Source organism: Tamandua tetradactyla, chromosome 15 (genome assembly GCF_023851605.1).
Source record: "Tamandua tetradactyla isolate mTamTet1 chromosome 15, mTamTet1.pri, whole genome shotgun sequence".
In the NCBI taxonomy this organism is placed as follows: domain Eukaryota; kingdom Metazoa; phylum Chordata; class Mammalia; order Pilosa; family Myrmecophagidae; genus Tamandua; species Tamandua tetradactyla.
The window spans coordinates 46,870,642-46,892,340 of NC_135341.1; the positions used below are offsets into that span (position 1 = coordinate 46,870,642).

The 21,699-nt window shown below is 41.5% G+C and overlaps 1 protein-coding gene and 1 long non-coding RNA gene across 5 annotated transcripts in view; one reads left to right on the top strand and one right to left on the bottom strand.

Moving 5' to 3' along the window:
- The window catches only part of LOC143657392 (uncharacterized), a 115,361-nt gene extending 97,207 nt beyond the window's left edge, over window positions 1-18,154 (top strand). Inside the window, exon 5 of one of the 2 annotated variants that reach the window (XR_013162841.1) lies at window positions 17,629-18,154. This is a non-coding gene — a long non-coding RNA (uncharacterized LOC143657392). Of the gene's footprint in view, window positions 1-1,530; window positions 2,151-17,628 lie in introns of those variants that run through there. The other variant, XR_013162842.1, reaches the window with a different exon arrangement.
- ENTPD3 (ectonucleoside triphosphate diphosphohydrolase 3) overlaps window positions 1-21,492 on the bottom strand; it is a 34,974-nt gene extending 13,482 nt beyond the window's left edge. Inside the window, exons 1-5 of one of the 3 annotated variants that reach the window (XR_013162840.1) lie at window positions 21,254-21,479; window positions 20,636-20,687; window positions 17,650-17,777; window positions 9,305-9,422; window positions 1,628-1,778 (exon numbers count right to left, since the gene is read on the bottom strand). Coding sequence is in view for 2 of the 3 variants with exons in the window: in XM_077129720.1 (XP_076985835.1) it covers window positions 1,628-1,778; window positions 9,305-9,422; window positions 17,650-17,777; window positions 20,636-20,675 (437 nt within the window). In the remaining variant the exon portion in view is untranslated. Of the gene's footprint in view, window positions 1-1,627; window positions 1,779-9,304; window positions 9,423-17,649; window positions 17,778-20,635; window positions 20,688-21,253 lie in introns of all 3 variants that reach the window. The other 2 variants (XM_077129720.1, XM_077129719.1) reach the window with 2 other exon arrangements.
- Between the last annotated feature and the right edge of the window lie 207 nt (window positions 21,493-21,699).

Consider the following 21,699-nt stretch of genomic DNA (forward strand, 5'->3'; position numbering starts at 1 on the left):
CCCCTTCTTCATTCTTTAGGAGGGCTTCAGAATGGGGGATACCTACTTTGGGACAAATGGCCATTGTTAGATTGAAAAAATCAGTGTTCTGATCCACAGAAGAGTGGCAATACAGCATTATTATACCACCCATAACATTCAATTGCTGCCTTTTTACCCTATGGAAGAAACTCACTTGGGAGATTGTTTTCCCTTTTGTTGGGTTTCCCCTTTTTTCTTGACTCAGGAAGAGGAAAGAACAATACTATAACGCAGAAGTCCATTCTAATTTGGTGGCAAATTATCACTGATTAGAAAAGAATTCTGTTTTCCTAGTTTTATCAGTTCCCATCCCAACTGATTTTCATTAATTATTTTTCTACATTTGACTTTTCTGGCAATTAAAATTTCAGCTAGTTCCTCTGAGGAAATTGATCACCATAAGAAAAGTTATACAAGAAGTAGTCACTATTTAATCTATTCAAATGGTATATTCACTCTTCTCCCAGGTGGTAAGCTTTCTTGTTCTATGGGTTGTGTCCAGGGCTATAAAGTGCAGAGCCTTTTAATTATTTCTCATGGAGAGGACTGGGGGAAAAAGCCACCGAGAAAAAGTTGGGTTCCTTAGAACTGTTTTTGCAAGAAAAAAAAAAAGGGCAGAAAGAGGGACTTTTCAGATTGTTTCTATTTCAGGGAAACTCAGTAACTTTGAAATATACTGAAGATTCCAATAATGAGCAGAGAAAGATGAGTGCCTTCCACATTCTACCAAAACATCAGAATAGAAACAAGGATATGAAAACTCAAGGAAAAGGCCAAATCAAATGGAAGGGGCACTTAAAGATTTTTTTTTTCCCCAATATGATCGGACATAAGGTGGCTCTGTCTGTTTATGTTTTTTTTTTTCTTTTCCATGCCTGCACATGTATAATTTTACATTTTTGGCGTCATAGACAAAGTGACTTTGAAGCAAATGAGTGTCTTCTTCTGCTAAAGCCTTATTTCCACAGCCCAGGGCAGGCTTTATCATGAATAGATTTAAGTTTGAGATTTCTTCTCTGAACTATGTTTCTTTTATTTCAAGGAATTACTGAAATGGAGGGGAAAAATTAAGAGAAAGCATTCAGAAACATAGCTACAGATTTAGAACAAACTGCTCAGTTGAATGAAATGAGATGTTCATTTCATCATAATCCCAAAGGCTTTGCCTAATTTGAGGGGCAAACATTCCACTATTTAGAAACAGATTTCAGTGACATTTCATATATGGGCAAGAGCTTTATAGCTATGGGATGTACGTGGTGGAGTTACTTAACCAGTGTCAAAATACCGTGCATCAAAAGTAGCTTCCACTTCTCTAAGGAACTGGAGGGGTACCCCATGAGCAGATTTCACATTCCCTCCCCTTTTTCCCAGAATTCTCAGTAAAATCACCATGGGAAAGGGAATCAATTTTAGAATTGCCTCTTTATGGGCACTAAAATAAAGTCTGAAAGTTTCCCAAAGTTGTGAGCCTAAATTAATGGCAGAACATGGGCTTCTTTCTTTCAGATTTGTTCCCAGAAACAGAGCCACATTCTTGGCAAGGTTCAACAAATTCTTGGCTATTTTGGTCAAAGGGGCTGCTTTGCGCCATTCCAGCCCTTACCTCAGCAAGCGCATCCCAGCCGTGGCCCCCAGGTGGACGCGGGTGGACCTGTGGAGCTGGGCTGGAATCTGCAACTTGACTTTTTGCATGCAATCCTCAAAGGCTTTGGGGACATCTTGGGGGTTATTCCCATAGCTGGAGATCCCAGAACCTGAAGAGAAAGCAGCCCGTGCCTTTCAACATTCCCAGGAACCAACAATCATAATACAACTTTTAAACTAAAAAACAATTATGTTTTGAAAATTAATGGGCTTTGGTAGGGGGAAAACCAGGAGATGCATCAAGTTCCATGTAGTCACACTGATCAGTCAGTTCCCTCTCAATCTATGGAAGGAAGGAATTAAAAAGGTGAAAAAAATGAGACAGGACCTGTTTTGTTCTGTTTTTTTTTTTTTTAAACAAAAGCAAAAAGTTTTCATCTTGGAAGTTACAAATATAAATAAAAATAAGGAGAATGGTGTAAATCCTTATGCCTCTATCTCTCAGCTTCTACAATGGTTGCATGAAGATTTATTATTCTATTCTTCCCACTTTAATTCATATTTGAAATTTCAGTAATGTATTGCTAAAAATTAAGAATCCTTATAGAGAAGTATAACCAAAATTCTATTACTATACCATATAAATTAAAAATAATTCTTTAATATCATCAAATATCTAGTTAAGGTTCATATTTCCTGCATATTCATATTTTCTCTCTCCCCAACCTTTCTTTTATTCTCTCTAGTATGCTCGAGGATCTAAATACCAACTATACATTGTAATTGGTTGACATATCTCTTAAATCTATTTTAATCTATTGTTTCTGCTCATCCCTTTTATCTATTTCTCCTTGCAATTAAAAAAAAACCTTGCAATTTCATTTGCCATGTAGAGTTTGATGCAGTCCAGAGTTTGCTGATTGCATCCCCATAGTTCATTTTACATGTTGCTCAGTTCCTTGTATTTACTATAAATTGATAATTGAATGTAGACATTTGACCAAATTCAGGTTGAAGTTTTTTGGTAAGAATACCTTATAGGGACTAATCTACCCTTCCAACAGAGTGAACATAATGTCTGGTATTCTCTCTTTCTGTGATGTTTCTAGTTATCAACAATTATCACTTTGATCATTATTCCATTAGGAGCTGCAAAATGGGGATATTTTAATTCCATCATTCTTCCATTTATTACCTAAAATACTTTTATAAGAGTAAAACTTTCCACTTATTAACTAGTTGGTTACCCTAAGGTACAGTTCGTACAGGAAAGGCAGGATGTTTGATTCTTTCCCTTTTTTACAAGCTTTAAAAATACAAATTGAATCTCTAGCATCTTCCTAATTTAACCAAGAAGGGATTTTGTTGTTTGTTGGATCTTTAGGAACCTATGAATTTAAAGTAACATTCATGTGTTTCAATTCATTGCAGTCTTATGCCCAAATGGTCCCCATCACTTTGGCCACTGAGTCATTTGAACATGATTCCAGGAAACATTGAGAGCTTCTTTGCTTTCTAATGTAATATGATGAATCAGATGACCTTATAAATTTCCTGCCTCAAATTGGAAACAGCCATATCTTCAAGGACCATGGTACCTTTTAGTGAGAAATGGTATTCATTCTCCCAAACCTGGAAGCAAAGGTACTCATTGAAAGCCTTTTTAGAGAACAGAACTAGGGAAAAACTTATTTTAAGATAAAATATATTATGAGTTCTTATTGACACTTCTGATTCAAATTCAAGACTACCAGTTCTTATTTAACCTCTTTAATCTTTATCTTCCTTTTCCTAAGTTAAAAATCCTGTTTCCAAGCAACTCCAGCAAATAACTCATTTGCTTTATTTCATAATCCACACACAACAGTGTCAGAGTAAAATATCAGCACTATCACCAACTATATGATTATTGAAAATAGGTTTTAATGTTGTTGTTTTATTTTGTTTTCATTCTTTTTGTCCTTATACTATCTCCCACTAGGGATGTCCAATCAAATTACCATGTTTAATCATTTGAAACAATTCTTTTCCATATGGTTATACCACCAACTTGATACAAAATTAGATTCCTTTTTTTGGTATGCTTTTGAATTTTAGGGCTTGCTCTCTTTTTTTCAACTTAATTTTTTTTTATAATTATTAAAATATTTATGTGGCTCTAAAATAAAATGTACAAAACTGAATATAACCAGACATTTAGCTTTCATCCCTGTTTTCTCCCTCTAGAGGGAGGTAGAGCTTTCTTTTTTCTTCAATTTTTTAGTTTATTTAATATAAGCAAGTACATATATATTTTGTATCACCTCTACCCCATTTTAGATAAATGGTAGCTAACTAATATTCTATTCTCCACTTTGTTTTTTGCATTTAACAACAATTCCTGGAGATCACCCCATAACAGTATATCCAGATTCCTCATTTCTTTTTACAGTTGGATGCCATTGTGTGAATGTAATGTAATCCATCCTATCAGTTCAGAATCTGATTTTAAGTAAATTCCAACTCAGGAAAGGAAATGTGCAGGACAAGGAGGACACAAGGAAAATGACCCCTCTGTCTTATAGGCATCTCAAGCCATATGTCCAAAACACAGTTTTATAATTCTTGTCCTGTCCCCAACCTTTTCTCTCTCCATGTTTCCAAAGCTCAATAAATGGTACCATCATTTATGCAATTGTTCAGGCCAAAAATCTTGGCATCATCAACCTGACACTTCATATTCAATCCATCTTCAAATCTTGCTAGCACTACCTTCAAAATACCTCAAAATCAAAGCACTTCTCACCAGAACCATCCTAGAGCAAGCTTTCTCAACCGCACTATTGACATTTTGAACCAGATAATTATTTGTTGTACTGAGCGGTCCTGTACATTGTACCATGTATAGCAGCAACCCTGGCCTCTATTCATTAGATGCTAATAGCACCACAATCTTCAGCAGTAACAATCAAATATGTCTCCAGGTATCAGCCAATGTGCCCCGAGGGGCAAAATCTCCCCAGTTTGAGAACCATTAATCTAAGCCAAACCACCATCCTATCATCTCATACTGTACTGTTCTAAAAGCCCTTAACTAGTTCCCCTGATTTAAATCTTAACTTCTGACTGTGTGTTCTCCATCAAGAGTTGTCAACTAAAATTTTAAGTCATATTATGTCACTTCTTTGCTCAGAACCTTCTAATGGCATCCCAAAATATTTTTAAGAAAATTCATTTGTAGAAAAGTAAAAATCCCTGTTACACTCTCAGAGTCCTCATGAACTGGCCCTGGCTACAGCTTTAGCTTCCTGTCTCACCTCTCCTTTCCTTACTCATTCAGCTCCAGCCACACAAGCCTCTGCTCTGCCTAGGATATTCCTGGCAGCTTCTATTTGGGGGCTGTTCCCTTGTTTTGCCCTCCTCTGCTCAGTGTACTCTTTCCCCATACATCTGCATGGCTCACTTTCTCACCTCATTTATATTTCTGCTTAACTATCACCTTCTTTGGCCTCCCCTGACCATATTGACTAAAACAGCATGATCTACCCCTCAGTATGATCTACCCCTGCCCCACTTGACTTTTCTTCACAGTATATCTACTTATTTATTGCCCATTTATTTCCTTCATTAGAATGTAAGTTCCATATTTTATTTCTGAATTCCCAGTGCCAAGTACAATTTCTGGAAAATAGCAGGCACCCCACAAATATTAATTAATGGAATAAACGAATCACTCAATAAGATTATACTGTAGCAAGAGGATCATGTAATCCAATCTCGGGCAAATGAAATATCTTCTGGAGAACTGGTGCCTGGATAGGAGCTGGCAAGGAGCTGGATTGAATGAAGTCTGGAGTGTCTGCATGGGTCTATTTGCAAAAGGTCCCTTAAGCCACTTGGAGGGAAAATGGAGATGGTGGCTTAAAAGCTCAGGTGATACTGGAATTCACAATCCCAACCAAAGAGAGCAGAAGTTCCCCTTTCAATTGGGCGAGGAGGTTGGAAAAATGGCACAGAACCTACTTGTGGTGGAAAAGGAGCAAAAGACATGTACGTTCCTGGCCTTGGGCTCTGGCCGACTATTAGCAAAGGATGCTTTTCAACAGTGTGGGGGCCTGGCCCCGGAAGCAATTCCTTGGGATATTTCAATGGAAGAGATAGTTAAATTTAGGCTCCAACAGAGCTTAAAGAATTTTTAACCACTGATTTAAAGGAAAGATATCTTGAAGGTCCCTTGCATGAGAAGCAGCAGTAGGCATGGGCAAAGCAAAAGAGATGAAAGGCATACAGGGAAGAAGGCCACTTAAAGGGATGGATTTGCAACAAGAAGCCAGAGCTACAGACACCAGCACAGGCACCAATAGCAAAAGTGGTGCCCAGTGAACTCATGGAAAATGGCAGCAACTAAGGATTGATACCCACTGAGGATTTCAAGAGAAAGGAATTCAGAGAGTCTAGTATCCTGGAAAACACTGCTGGGTGAGCAAGTGTTCACCACTCCTTCACACTGACCAAAGCAGAGGAGTCCTGGGGGAATTTGCTTGTGGACAAACCAGAAAGCCAAATCATTTTGGAGAAGCTATGTGCCCTTGGTAGGATGGCACTTGTCGCACTTCAACTCTCTAATTTAAGCTTTAGTTTGTGGTCTTTTGGTCATTCCAAGTATATCTGGATGCCTGAGGTGACTTGTGATCAAAGAAGGGAAGATCCATTTATGGATGTGGAATGGGTTCCATGACCCTGTCCCTCCCCTAAATCACATATGCCATGCAGGGTGGGCAAAGGATCACTTCACTAAGGGACTGCCTGATCCTTCCTCATGAAAGTCCACCTCTTCTCACAGTCGATCAGAACTGACTTAGCTGAAGTTCTCTCTGTGAAATAAAGACAAAGCTCTTTTAACAGTCGGTTAGAGTACTTGTTTTGCAAGAAGATTCACCAGGGGATCTGGGTGTGGGGCGCCATGAATTAAAGTAATAGCTAACACTCATTGAGTACTTACTGTATGCCAGGCATTTGCTATATATTTGTAAACATATGCTTTAAAAATATTATGTCATTTAATCTTCAAATCATTCCTTTGGGAAAGGTATTATTATTATTGTTGTCCTTGTGACTGTTATTATTCCTAGTTTACAGATGAGGAGGCTAAGACTCAGAGTGGTCTTTCCAGAGCTCATGCAGCAGGGATGAGGTGAAGTCTTAATGACTATCTTACACTGTCCAGTCTTTTCTAGAAGTGGTGGTCTCTCTTTTCTAAAGGTGCATCTGGCTGCCTTTTTTCATGTTTGGGAGTGAGGAAATGGCTCAGAACTTAGGAGAACAGAACAGGGAGCTCTGCTGCTTCTGTACTACAATGCGAGCAGCACTCAGAAAATGCCTCAGCCCTTTGCTGTGGTGAACCCAAAGACGTGCCTTGCAGATGCCCCTTCAAAGAAAGACTTGTTCCAGTTGTCAGAGCCTCCAGGGTCTGCCTCAGCTGCAGAGAGCTGCCTTGTTCAAGGAAGGCCTCGCTTTTCCCTGGGTGGCAAACAGCCAATGATCGAGACAGAGGTATCATATCACAGCCACTTCAGCCTAACACAGGACAAGACTGATTGGCTGAAGCTTTGTTAGGCTTGTACTGCATTCTACTTCTCCCTCTGTCCAATCCTTCTTCTGCCCACTCCCTTCCACAGGTGTGGATCACTAATAAATACCTTGTATTCCAAACTCTGTCTCAGCATGTGCGTCTATAGAACCTAACCTGCAACACCTGTGTATCAGGGGCAGCGCGCTCCTGACTGCAGTCTTGGGAGTTGCCATTGGTCTAAGCCACAACTATGCTTTCCAACTTTTTAAAATGTCATGACACTCCCCCCACCACCCCCACATACACATTATAATATTGTGGAGCTCATGAGAGAAGGAAGGAGGTTCCTAGGACTGGGAGGGCCAGTTAAGAGTCTCTGGTTGCTTCAGACTCTAACCTGTTGCCCTGTGCGCTGAGGGTAGTCCTGTAACCCGTTTGGAACATGCTGGTTGGAAATCTCCAGGCCAATTCAAAGATCATAATGCTCTAAAAAGGGTAGATTTTAAAAAGACACACAGACATATATATACACACTTGCTTACAGGGCTTGATTATATGGAATAAAGATTTAACTGTAACAGGAAAAACACTTTTGATAGAAGAATATTTTATAGGGAAGGATTTCTTTATTAAAACATACAAAGGAGCAAAGCTTAAAGAAGAAGATTGTACCTAAATAAAATTTTAAAACTTCTATCCATCAAAAGACATGAAGAGACTAAAAAGACAAATTACAAACTGTAAGAAGATATTAGCAATGATAGAATAATAATATTAGCAAAGGATTTATATTCAGAATATATAAAGAGTTTCAGTGAATCAATAAGAAAAAAGTCTAACAATCCAATAGAAAAACGAGGAAAAGACATGAATAGCCATTTCACCAAGAACAGAAATGGCAATATATATATGAAAAGATGCTCAACCTTATTAGTAAACAGAGAAGTGCATTAGAGTGAGACATAGCAACTCAAATCCACATCCATAAATCTCAAAAACCCAATGTTAGTGAACAATGCAAATTACAGAAGAATATATGTTTGATGCCATTTTCAAAAACAGGAAAAAATAAATAAAGACAAAACCATAAAGAAGAAAAAGAAACCAGTTATAAAATTCAGGATATGTTGTGGGGGAAGCAGGGAGCTGCAATCAGGAAGGTGCAATCAATGAGTAGCATGGAAGAGTCATTAAATATGCTGATAATATTCTATTTCAGAGCTTGGCAAACTATGATCCATGGGTCAGATCCAATTTTCTGCCTTATTATTATTTTTTTGAATGGCTCATGAACTAAAATACTTTTCTATATATTTATATGGTCGGAAAAAAATCAAAAGATGAACAGTGTTTCATGACTTGAAAATTACATGAAATTCAAATTTCAGCATCCATAAATGAAGTTTGTTGGAACACAGCCATGCCCATTTGTTCATTCTAGCCACCCCAACCCCGACCCCACTCCCTCACATACACAGCTACTCCTTGCCCCTGTTGGAAGACAATTATCCATGGGCCTCATGTTTCTGTATGTCTTGCAAGCAGAGGTACTAACTGTCTTTATTCCGGACTGTCTTCTCAAGGATGTTTGTACAATGAACAATCTCAGAAGACAGAGAGAGTGTCTCCCTCAAGAGCAATTATAAAATTGTCCATTGCTAATTCCAGATTCCCTAATTTCAGGATCCTCTTCTATAATACAACCCATTGCATAAGAAGGTACTTTCTGGCCCTATTCACATCACCCTGTGCAAACTGGAGCTCAGAGAACCTGTGCACAAGGAAAAGGTGCTACTCTGGCAATGGCTATTTCTGAGAATAATAAACTGTCCTTCATTTCCGATCCAGGAGTTTCATGTCTTCTGTCAGCATCCATGTAAATGTGGCAGGGTAAAATCTCAGACCATTCACAGTTCTTGACATGCCCCCCATGTCAACAGGTGTAAAAACTCAGGCCCAGAGAAGGAAGTGGCTGGTCACCCCACTGATGAGTACTAGCAGTAGTACAAGAGCTCATATTTTCCTGATTTCCAGTCCAGAATTCATTTCCTTCCCCTGGGAAGCTTCTCAGGACCTATGCAGGCCTCTGGAGCTGGAACTTTACCTTGCTTTTCCTTGATCCTCTCAGACACTGTTGGGACTTACCTCTCACACTACATCTGAAGGTTTGACTGACCACTCCGGTATTATTCTCCTTCTCCGCTGGCCACTGATACACATAGACTGTGGTTCTGGAAGACCCGGCATCCAGCACAATTCCATACTAAACAAAAAGGGGAAGAGAGAGTCAGAAACAGGTTGGGCCTCAGAGCAGCCTGGCTAGCTGGGCTTCTCCAAGGACTGCTTTTCCCAGCAGATCACTGAGAAATACAAATACCCATGACAGCTTAATCCACAGATTCAACTTAAGTAGGGCTGACCAATAAGGGAAAACTATGTTCTCCAAATGAGCATCTCCTCGGATTCTGGGGGAATGGGATGGGTGTAGTAGGTCAGGTGTTCTAGGGTGTGTTTCTCAGGCTTGGCCACACATTAGAATCACCTGGGAAAAATTTAAAACTCTTAATGCCAAGGCCATCACCTAGACTAATTAAACCAGAATCTCCAGGAGTCGACCCAGACACCAAGGTTTTTTTTTTAAGCTCCCCAGGTGGTCCCAATGTGCAGCCAATATCGAGAATTACTACTATAAAGATCTTGCATACAAATGTTAGTCCTCTGATTTCCCCCTCATCTAGACCCTTGAGGTGGGGGACTGTAGCCAGATGAGTCTCAGATATTGGCCTCCAGAAGGGAAATGTGTGGTTAGTCACCTGGCTGCCCTCTAGTCTCCATCAGACATCCTGGCTTATCCAGACAAGGAATAAACCACCGAAGGGAAACTATATCAGTAAGAAGTTCTCACAAGGGAAAGACACATTAATACCAGTCCTCAGAATTGAAATATTCATATTAAGGAGGAAAAACACACGGAACAAAATAACAGTGCTATATTGCTCCCACTTGGGTATTATGTACGTGAACAACCAGACAGGAGGGTGTAGTTTGGGAAGCAATGGAGCACTGCCGGGGCTGGCTGTGCACAGCAGAGTAAGCTGGGAGTCCTGGACCATCCAGCCAGGCTTGAGGCAGGCACCAGGGAGCTTCACCTGATGGTTTGGCCCAATTTAGGTCTCAAACTTGCCCAGGAAAGAATAGGTATTAGCAATCTCCGGGGATTGGAATTAGTTTAATGCTGGTCTAAGCCCAGCATATAGTAATGCCTGGAGTTAGCCCAGGACATCTAGAGGCCTTCTGGGACTGGCTTGTCCCCATTCCAGTTTGTACCAATGAGGAAGATGATGTTGGGTTCTGGAGGCAGGCTGAATGTTATGGATTCTCAGCATGGCCACGTCTGCGACCTTAGGTAAAATGCCTAACCTCTTGGGCATTTTTAGACAACTCTAGACATATCTATCTTTAAATTAACATGAAACTATGCATAGACTCAACGTCTTTTGCGACTCCCTTTTTTTACTTAATAGGTATATCACGAAAATCTTTCCCTGACAATAAAAACAAACTATCACCATTTTCAGTACATTCATCATAACCACTGTGAAAAGCAGAATAATTTATTTAACCAATTCCCTGATTCTAGACATTTAGGAGATCCCCAACTTTCTATTATTACAGATAACTGCTTCATTTGGAATGCGACCAAATTAAAAAAATGTTGTTTCAGCCCTGAATCAAAGCTTCTCCATTGTTTCAAGATAAAACATCTTGTGTATATTGTATTTAAACTTGGACGGTTTCTTAGTCTCAATTCTTGATTGGAATCCTGACATGACACCCCGCAAGGCAAACAAGGGTGGGCATTGTTCACAATCTGTCTCTGGCAAGCACTCACAGTGAGATTAAAATGCAAGTTGAAACTGAAGGCAAGAAGGAAGACAGGCACTGGAGAGGGCTGGATGTCCACATTATCAGTTTGCTTTCTCCCCACCCCCCACCCCACTGGTGACCCAGTCACCCCCATACCGCCTCACCCCCACCCCATGGCTGGTGCTGATCCAAAAAACAAGAAGAGAGACTAAAAGAACAAACTCCTCCAGAGGTCCCCGCCTTTTCCCAAAGCTTCACTTCTCCCTTTCACAAAGAATGTGTGCCTTCCCTGTGCACGAAGCCCCAGAATGCTGGGCTAAGATCAGAAAGCAGAAAGAGTGTCCACTCTCGTTTGTAACTCAGACTAGGATCCAGCTTTCATCAAGGTCTGGGGTAGCTAGAGACTTTGCTCTGTGAGCATGGGGAAACGGCTGCCCCTCCTGGCCCGTGCTGATGTGAGACAGCGTCCAGCCTTGAGGCCAAATGTTCGGACTAACATTTACCTACTTCCACCATTGTTCATTGACATTTTCAACACAGGAAAATTGGTCTTTAACTAGCTTTCAGAGCTCATTTGCTTAGCTTAGTAGAATTCACTATGGTCCCATTGGGGAGGGGATGGAAACAAATTTCATTAATTCAGCTCAGTGGGTAGTGTGCGGATGAAAAATAATAAGTAATCCTCTGTTTAATGTAGTGTCAAAAAAATAAAGACAAAACACACATAGTGTGAATGTGGATCTGAAAACACACTCCATGGGTTAACAAAAAGGAAACAGTCTTCAGTACTGAACCCCCTGGTCTAAAACGTAAGGCCTGGGTTATCTTCTGACAAAAACAAATTAAAGGTCATAAAGTCAGGTTTCTTAGATTTGTTACTATGACTATATTATTATTATTACTATGACTATAATACTAAGAATAGTAGTAGCAATGAGCACTTACTGAGTACTTATGCCAGGTACTGCACAAAGTGCTTTAATAATTGTTATTGCATCTACAAGATAATTACTCTCATCATCCTCATTTGACAGATGGGGAAACTGAGTCTCACAGAGGTAAGTAATTATCCAAGGCCACAGACTGGGGATCAAGCCCGAATCTAGCTGACCTTGAACCTGGACTCACAGCCCCCATGCTTTCTACCAAGTCCCAAGGAAACGAAATCTAATGGGGTGAATGGGTGACTACCTAGAATTAAGATTCCTAATACAGCATCACAGATTCATTGTTCAGACAAAAAGCCCCTCAAAAGCAAACACATAATTAAGCAGTATGCAGATTTGGCTGGGGAGGAGATGGACCAATTTGAATAAGTAGCCCAGGGCCCTCTGGAAAGCTGGAAAGGAAGAAATCAATTATCCAACTCTCGTTCTCCAAAGGGTAGATGAGGATGGGCCACAAGGCACCAGAAATGACCAAGGTTCAAAATGAAGGTTGGAAGGGAAGAGTTTCATATAGTAGTTTAATATATAATCGTTTCATAGCCCATTCTAGTGGTTGTGCTGTGGAGAGCAATGACTGAGCATGGGAGCGTGGACTAAAAAGGCCTATAACTGCAGTAGTCAACATGGGGATCTAATATGGCTTGAGCAGGTCATAGTAAAAACGTCCCATCCCTGAAATCGTGAGACTGTGCAGGACACATCTTCAGTGGTGACACCATGTGACTGAAGAGTTGATGGCAATGGGGTATTGATCAAAGTGGCCTGAGAAGTTCCAGGGATCTGGGACAATTGTGATTGGGAGTGGGGAGGAAGTAGCCTTGAGAGGAAGTTATTGGATTTAGTAGTGATAGGGGAGGTGGGGGGCTGAGTGAAAAAACAGAAGTGATGTCACCATGTTTACTCTTCAAGCTGGTGGAGCAGGTCAGACTAGTAACACAAGGAAAAAGGGACTGGGGACATTTTTGACTGTTGACTTAGTTTTAATAGTTCTGTTCTTAAATTCATATAAACCGAGGTTGAATAAGCCAAGGTTGAGTTTAATAGTCAGATATCATGAGCTTTCATGAGAGCCTGGATGAACATTCCAGGGTCCTCCAGCCAGACAGCTGTGTGACTGACCCTTCATAATCAATTGTCAGCTTAAAAAAAAAAAAAGAGCCAAAACAGGGCTGAGGTATGAAAACATAAGCATTAAAAACATATCAAAAGGCCCTCATATTCATACTAGTTCACCCCCACAACTGCCCTTCCCTGCTTCTAGGACCCTCTGCAAAACCAAAGGAAATGCCCTTGGAAAAGCTTCATGTGGGACTGTCTTTTCCATGGCCAGCATTCTGTCCCTGCTTCAACTGGTCAGACATCTGTCTTTTCTTGCACCTAGTGCCTTCTGAGTCAATCTTCCCACGTTATAAACTTGCTCTTCCCTACTGCTGTGACTAAGGATATCAAGATTCTGAAGAGATTAAAAATCTCTCTGAAGATGTTTATTTGGTACAAAATTTATATTTCCCGTAGCACACTATCTAATTTAACCTGTATGATCAATTTATTCAAACATAATTGCACAAAACCTTGAGTAGGAAATGCGTTCTTGTTGTTTTGCACAGATTAATGCCATAACCTGAAACATCCCAGAGTAATTTGGGCAGAAAATTTTAAAAAGTATCTACAAAGTCCCCTTGAAGGACTGGGGAAAAATGTGGAAATATTAGACTTCCCCACTTGGGGAATTCCTGATATTCTCGCAATTTAACAAGCCAAAATCTTGATCTTGGGGCTTGCCCCTATGAAACATTCCTGCAGAGGTGAAGCTGAGTCTACTTACAATTATGCCTAAGAGTCATCCCTAGCAAACCTCTCTTGTTGCTCAGATATGGCCTTTCTCTCTCTAAGCCAGCTCTGCAAATAAACTCATTATCCTCCCCACTGCTATGTGGAATATGACTCCAGGGATATAAATCTCCCAGGAAAGGTGGGACGTGACCCCAGGAATGAGTCTGGCCCTGGCATCATGGGATTGAGAAATCCTTCTTTATCAAGAGGGGGAAAAGAAATGAAACAAAAGAAAGTTTCAATGGCTAAGAAATTTCAAATAGAGTCAAGAGATCATTCTGGAGGTTATTCTTATGCATTCTATAGCTATCCCTTTTTAGCTTCTAGTGTATTAGAAGAGCTAGAAGGAAATATCTGAAGCTGTTGAACTGTAATTCAGTAGCCTCAATTCTTGATGATGATTGTATAGCTACATAGCTTTTATGGTGTGACCATGTGTTTGGGCAAACCTTGTGATTGACACTGCCTTTATCCAGCATGTGGGCAGATGAGTAAGAAAATAAAGACAAATAAGTAAATAAATAATAGGGGAGATAAGGGGCTTGGGATGTTTTGGGTGTTCTTTTATATTCTAATTTTTATTTTTTTCTTTGGAGTAATGAAAATGTTCTAAAGTTGATTGTAGTGATAAATGTACAACTATATGATGATTCTGTGAGTCATTGATTTTATAATTCGGATAATTATATGGTATATAAATATATTTCAATAAAATTGCCTTTAAAAAGCCTCTTTGAATTATCTCCAAAGTGTTAGGAGTTCTTTCTTCTGATCCATCCAAACCTTAACTTAAGGCGGTTCCTCTGCTGTCTCTCCTTCCCTCTATACCTGCCCCACTATTTTCATTCTGTGTAACTTTGGGAAGACTTTTGCTTTCTTTGTTTCTGTTTTCTCATCTGCAAAATGGCTATAATAAGGATGGTATGTATAAGGAACAGCCACGAGGGTTTCCTGTCCATGTCCCCTCAGAACTTACCTTCTATCTGTGATGCCCACCCATCTACCTCCCACCTCCACCTGTTTTCTCTAATGGCCGGTCCCCAGCCTACTGAGCACACAGTATGCCAGAAGTGATAGAGTTAATGTCTCCCAGGGAATAACCTTTAATCAATGACTGATGGAAGTCCCCCTTTGGGCAGGAGCCTTCTATACCCCTCTTGAGTTGAATTCTGCACTGACTCCCAGAGTGCCCAGCAAGACTGAGACCCAGTTGCCCACAGTGATAATCTGCTGAATAACATCCCCTCTATCAGCTGCCTTTCCTCCTGTCTAGACCTCTCACTCCCTTATCTGTGCTTCCTGGGATCAGTCCCAGATAAACTACATTCACCCATGGCCTTGTCTTAGGGCTTGTTTTTAGAAGAATATAGTATTCAATGTATGTGGTCCCCTCCTTCAATGGTGCCCTCCAAACTGCCCTGGGATCTACTTTTCTCGACTCAGTTTACATTTCTAATCTTAACTAGTTCCTCCATCTCCCTCCCATATGGACTGAGGGTTTACCTCTGACATCTCAGGAAAAGTGGAAGCCATCAGCTGGCAACTACCTTAATGAGCTCAATTTTAACATTTATAGGGCCTGAGACAAAAATTTTTAATGGAGACATCTGCCCTGCCCTCACCCCAACCCCCACCCCAAAGCTTTCTCTTCTCACCCCTGGCAAATCCACAGAGGGAGAAGCCTCATGCATCTGCATATGGATAGTCAGACCATGCATCTAAGATCTGCCTCCATTCCTGCAAGCGGCTGCCCCCTGCTACCCTTCAGACCAGTGGTGAGGTCCACCCTCAGGAGATGCCCCACATGGTCCCTGGAAGTGGACTCACGGTCATTAGGGCAGGGAATCCTGGTGTGTTCTAGAACACCGTGTGTTCTAGAAGGGGCTCAGGGTAGGTGCATTTCCTTGTCTCCAGGACAGCAAAGAAGTTTGAGAGAGAGAGAGCTGGGCCCTCTAAAGTGTGAGGTCCAGGGCAAAGCTCCAGTAACCAGGGTCTCATTTCCATCCCCAATTCAACAAACTTTCTGGCATCTTTCCCATCTTCCCTACTTTCCTTTCTGTGCAGATGAGGATGTATTTCTTCCTATCAGAGGCCAATCCTGCCTTCCTGGGTTCTCTATTTAGAGTTCAGGATCAGGGAGAGATGGGAGGTGAAGTGAAGAGAGCCCTGACCTTGAGATCAGAAGGACCAAGTTTCAGATCTGGTGCTGCCATCATTTTCAAAATGGCAGTCACGTTGCTTGCTGTGGGTTAAATGAGATAATGCAGAGAAAAGTGCCCACTAAACTGACCAGCTTTTTACAAAGTGTAGGGTGCAGTGCTGATTTTACATAATTTACCTAGGAAGGCAATGCTTGGAACTTGAAAAAGCATCTTCTCTAGGGTTCAGATAATGTCTTTGGATAACCAGATAATTTGTTTTCCTTTCATAATTGGACAGTGCATATAGATTTTTCCTTTTCTACTTTTTTTTTTGTATGCTGTATGGTGGGGGTGACATTTCATTTTTTTTCCATGTGACAATCCTGTTACTGCAGCACCATTTGTTGCGTGTTTTGGGGTGGGGGGAGGGAGAAGTGCATGGGCCAGGAATCGAACCTGGGTCTCCCACATGGCAGGAAAGAATTCTTCCACTGAACTACCCTTGCACCCTCTTACTTTCTACTGTTAATACACATTATTAATGGGACCTGAGATTCTGAAGTAAAATGTTCTGGCAAGAAACCAAATGCCATTATCTAAAGGAGATTTTACTTTAATCCTTTAGAAAAGTGGCCTTGGGAATGGTAGATGAAACCCATCCACAGAGCCAAGACAATATTAATTTCCCTCTTATCTTTTGAAAACATCTATTTCAGCTCTAGCTTTTGAACAGTCACTAACAGCAGGAAGATGTAGAAAGGACTTCTGAAGTCAAATGTAAATGCTAAGTGACATTTAAATAACTTGGTTGATTTCCCTGGTCCTGTGCCCCTCTAGCTAAGAATTGGCTTTACATTTATAAAGAGTTAACAAAAACAAAGAAAAATACATGACAGAGACTATAAATGACCCTCAAAGCCAAAATATTTACTCTCAAACTTTGCTAACCCCTGTTCAAATTGAGGACTCTGACTCTTCTCAGCTTTCATTTAACAGTCCCTTGTGAGATCACTTCCTATCTCCAAGGGCATCCTCAGAGGTAAGACTGGGGTCCACGCAGGTGAAGGATGATGACTTTGATCCTACCAGTCATTATCTATGATGCTATGTGGGCCTAGGCTCATCAAGGGCTGAGAAAGGACTCTGAGGCAGACCATAGGTCCTGAGTTATTCTAGTGGGAGAAGGTCAGAAGGCTCATGGCACATGTCCTAGGCCCAAGAGAGGCGGCACAAATACAGTGCCAGGAGACCTTCTAAAGTTCTCAATGTTTTATTCACCCGGGGCAGACCAGAATAGGAGACTGGGTCTTCCAGACTCTACTCATGATAGAGTTGTGAGGTCTGGGGAAAAGGACAAACTGGTAAAAAGAGGACTTGGGACTGAATGATAAAATTTTGGTAGCCATCTGCAATTCATGGCCACAAATTTTAGGTTTGGTTCCCTCAGTTTGGAATCAAAGCAAGAACATGCAATCCTGGGAGATGGTCTGGACACCATCAACCTATGGCCTCAAATTTTACAAATCCAGCTTGTCCAGACCTTCTCTCTTGCACGTTATACCATCTTCTGCTAGTTTTAGCCAGAGGTAGCGCGAAGAGGGGTTTCTTTTTTTCGAATTCACAGTTTTAAAATAATTGATGTCATTCTGACCTCTGAACAGCCTATTTTTTTTCCTTCTAGTGCCAATCCCTACACACTTACCTTCAGTCCTGGAGGGAGGACCTCTTTTTGGTGAATCTGGATGAGTGTGATAGCCACAAGCACCACAACGCTCACAAGCAAGACCACCAAAGCAACAATTGCTGGAGTGCGGGAGAGGGCCTTGAGGCCTATAAGGGGAAAACCCATAAGACAAATGAGAGGAAAGTAGGAACCAGGCATTGGCCTTCTCTGTGGAATCCGTGGACTGGGCTGATGCTGTGCGCACAGGTTACTTCCTCTGGCTTTCATGAAATCCCCGTGTTTAAGGTGGAGCAGCAATTGGGCTCCAATACCCATTTATCCTTCCCCCAAAGTGTTTGCAGAGAAGGCATGCATGGTCTTGTTTTTTTTGGTGTTGCCCAAAGTGTGTTACACATATCACTGGCCGTCCCTGACATGATTTACCATAGATTTGTTTTAATGTGGCCTAGAAAAATACGGGTTTTCCATTAAAGGAAGTGATCAAATATCTCATTAAAATATAATTTGAGTTAAGCAAAAAGAAATTTCCCCAAAAGAGTACATATTTCACTGCACTGGAATCATTCCATTTCTGAGAACTTCTGAAATCAGAAAAGCGGTTACCTGCAGCGGCATGTGAGGGATTCACTGGGATGGGGCATGGGGCACTTTCTGGGGTGATGGAAATGCTATTTCTGATTGTGTCAAAACTCTTTACAACTTTCAAAATATTTTGAGGAAAACCTGAAAATCCAAGAAAACCAGCTCCTTCAGTACAATTTCCCTTAAAAAGAGAGATTCTTATAGATTGCCTTAATTCCTAAAAATACTTCCTTTTGGGACACAAGCACACCCAATTTAGGGGCACAACTTAGGATCTATGCATTTCAGTGTATGAAATTATACCCAATTTTTAAAAAGATAAAAAGACATTCAATTAAAAATATTGAGTAAATAATAGTCTTGGTAGAACCACTAAATAAATAAATACTAATGGTGTGACCCAAATAACTGAAATGTGATAAAAACTGGCAAAAGAGAAAAATCACCGTAATCAGAGGAGACCAGTACTTTAATCACAACTGCATCTCTCACCGATTGGCTATCTAAGTTTAAATTAATTAAAATTACATAAAATAAAAAAATTAAATTCCTTAGTCGTACTAACCAGATTTCAAGTGTTCAACAACCAGATATGGTGAATGGCCACTATATTGGATGGCTCAGCTATAGAAGGTTTCCATTATCACAGAAAGTTCTATTGAATAGCAATGGGGAAGATCCTGTCCTATTCCAGAACATTTACTCTTTTGGTCATCATAACCTGTGTTTTACCCCTTCATAACTTCTAGGACTTCTAGGAGGCACTTTCCTGGAAGAAAAGAAAGATACACATATGCCACCATGGTAGAATTAGATTCAGCCCTAATAGCTAATCTCAATACCTGCAACTTGGAAGGGCAGTCATTAGGTGGGTCTCAGTGACTCACAGCTGTCAACTTATTTCTGCCCCATTTGATTCTCCTGCAGTATGGCTGCAGCTAGATACTTCCTGAGGCCAGAGGTGGTCGCATAGCACTTTACCTCTCCTACCTTCTCAGTGGGAGTGTAGACTGGTAGGGCATCAGTGGAGGACAATTTGTTAATGTCAAGCAAAATTGCAAATCGAAGTGCCATCTGACTTCTAGTACCACTTCTGGGAATTTATCACAAAGAACTAGCCATATGTGTGTAAAGGACTTACACACAAGGTTGCTCATGGAGCAACATTTATATTAACAACTGGAGGGACAGGGAAAGTTGACCACTTTTCTGTGGGTCTGAATAAAAGTACATGAACCAGTCAGGAACAGAGGCATTTTTTTGCATCAACTTTTTAAAAAAGCTTGGGTCAGTGTCAGTTATAAACGTTTATGGTTTTTTCCCCCCTCTAACAACACATGGTAGGTGACCTGAGGTTTAGTTTGCTAAGTTAAACTTGTCCTTTACAAATAATGCAAAGCAAGTCAAAATATATGTGTGATGTGGTAAAATTTTAAAGTATTTTGGAGAAAACTGGAAAATCAAAGTAAACTAGTTCCTTAAGTACAACTTCCCTTACCAAAACAAACACACAAAAACAAAACAATTCATAAAAATTAACCCTGCTATCCTAAAAATATCTCCTTTCGGAAGACAAGAATACCATAATACCCAATTAAGAGACACAATTAAAGAACAATGTGTATTCAGTCGCCTGACCACAGCCACGTGACTGGCCTTGGAACTCCTCAGGGCTTCAGCAGTTTTCAGGTAAAAAGCTATGATTACCTTAAACAAATTCTTTCCCCAGCAGAAAATGTTGTTAACAAAGCAAACTGAATTAGATCAGGCCCCATTCATTTAAAGAACATGGCTCAGAGCTGTGCTGTCATTAGAGCGAGACAAACACTATAATTACAAGGTGCAGACCTGAAAATGGAGAGGCCAGAGTCTCTGGGCTTCCACATAAGCAATTGCAAATACAGCTTCAGAGGCAGGCGGTGTGTGTGTGTGTGTGTGTGTGTGTGTGTGTGTTTGTGTGTGTGAATTCTGATGTGTGCCTGCAGGATTAACCATAATAACACTGACACATGGGGGAACGGGGAGGTGCTATAGGCACTGTGCCAGCAACAACACATGAATGGAAATACAGGAAAGACTCAAGTACTTTACAATATATCACAAAATCAACAATATTCTAAAGTACACCCTACACATGGCTATGAAGGGGAAATCATCGCAGCCAAATTAATTTATAATACAATCTGGAAAAGCCATATATTCAAAACATGCACGATTATCCTTGTTTTGTGTGGCTTTGATGAAAAGCATTACTTTTATCTGAGGAATGCTCATGGTGAAACCCTCATGAGCATCTGACTCCCAAACCAACGAAGTTAAGTACCCATTTTGCAGGGGACATGCACGAAAAGCTGTGGGCTGAAGCTGGGATTCTCATGACGTTTGGCAAAACCACACTTGCTGCCTGCTGGGAGATACTAACCTGCATGCTCGCAGGGTTGTCGTGTCAGCACAGTGAACATCTTTGCTCCCAGCTGCAGGTGAGAAAACAAAGAATGGCAACGTGTCCCTGGCCCCTGACTTAAGTTCAAAGCACCCGCACACGTTAAAACCCAAACCCACTTCATTCCCTCCACATCAAAACCTTATGGGGGGGTGGGGAGGAAATGAGCCCGAAGATGGAACTTCCGAGACAGACCCAAAGTGAGGGCTTAGACTATCCAAAGACGAGGATGGAAAAAAGAAAACATTTTCAAAAATAATCCTATCTTTTAAGCAGTATTTTTTCTTTTTCTTTTTCCACCTCTACAAGGCCAGTGTACACAACTAGAACAAGTCTTCCTCCTGCTATTAATATTCACGGTCTGAAATAAGGATTTTCTTCAAAACACACCAGCACGGGTATCTTCAGCCGCTGGCTGAAAATGAACTGCAAAGGGCAGTCCCGTCCCCAGAGTCCAGCACCCAAAGGATCTGGGGAACCCCATTCTGGCCTGCGTGCCTACTCAGCCAAAAGCATCCAAGCACCCAGCGCATCTCCCGGCCCGCAGAAGCGCTCGGTAAAGACAGGTCCTCCCCTCCGGGGCATAGCAGGGACCACCTTCTGTGCCGGAGGATTTGGGGCTCGCGTCCTCCAGCCCTCTACGTGCACCCGATTCCGTCCTCTCCCTCTCAGCTCTCAATCCCGCCCAGTTCTCCGCTCCTTCCTCCGCGGCGCCGACACCGGGTCCCCTGCCCTTACCTGTGCTCGGCGGGTCGGGAAAGGCGACTGGCGCTGCCGCAGTGGCAGCCGGTGGCCTGCTCGCAGGAGGCGTCAGCCGGGTCGCTGGGAAGAAGGGGCGGGGCGGGGCGGGGGCGGGGCGGTCTCCCCGGGGCCGCACCCCTGTCGATGTCAAAGCCAAGTTCCTCTCCACTTTCCGTCCTTTGGTTCCTCCTACCTTCATCCCCCGGCCTTCATGGAGGGGGAAGGAAGGAGTGAACGCCTGCCCTGCCTGCCCCAAGGGGTCCAGACCAAGCAGCACTTCACCTTCCCTCTCCCAGTACCCT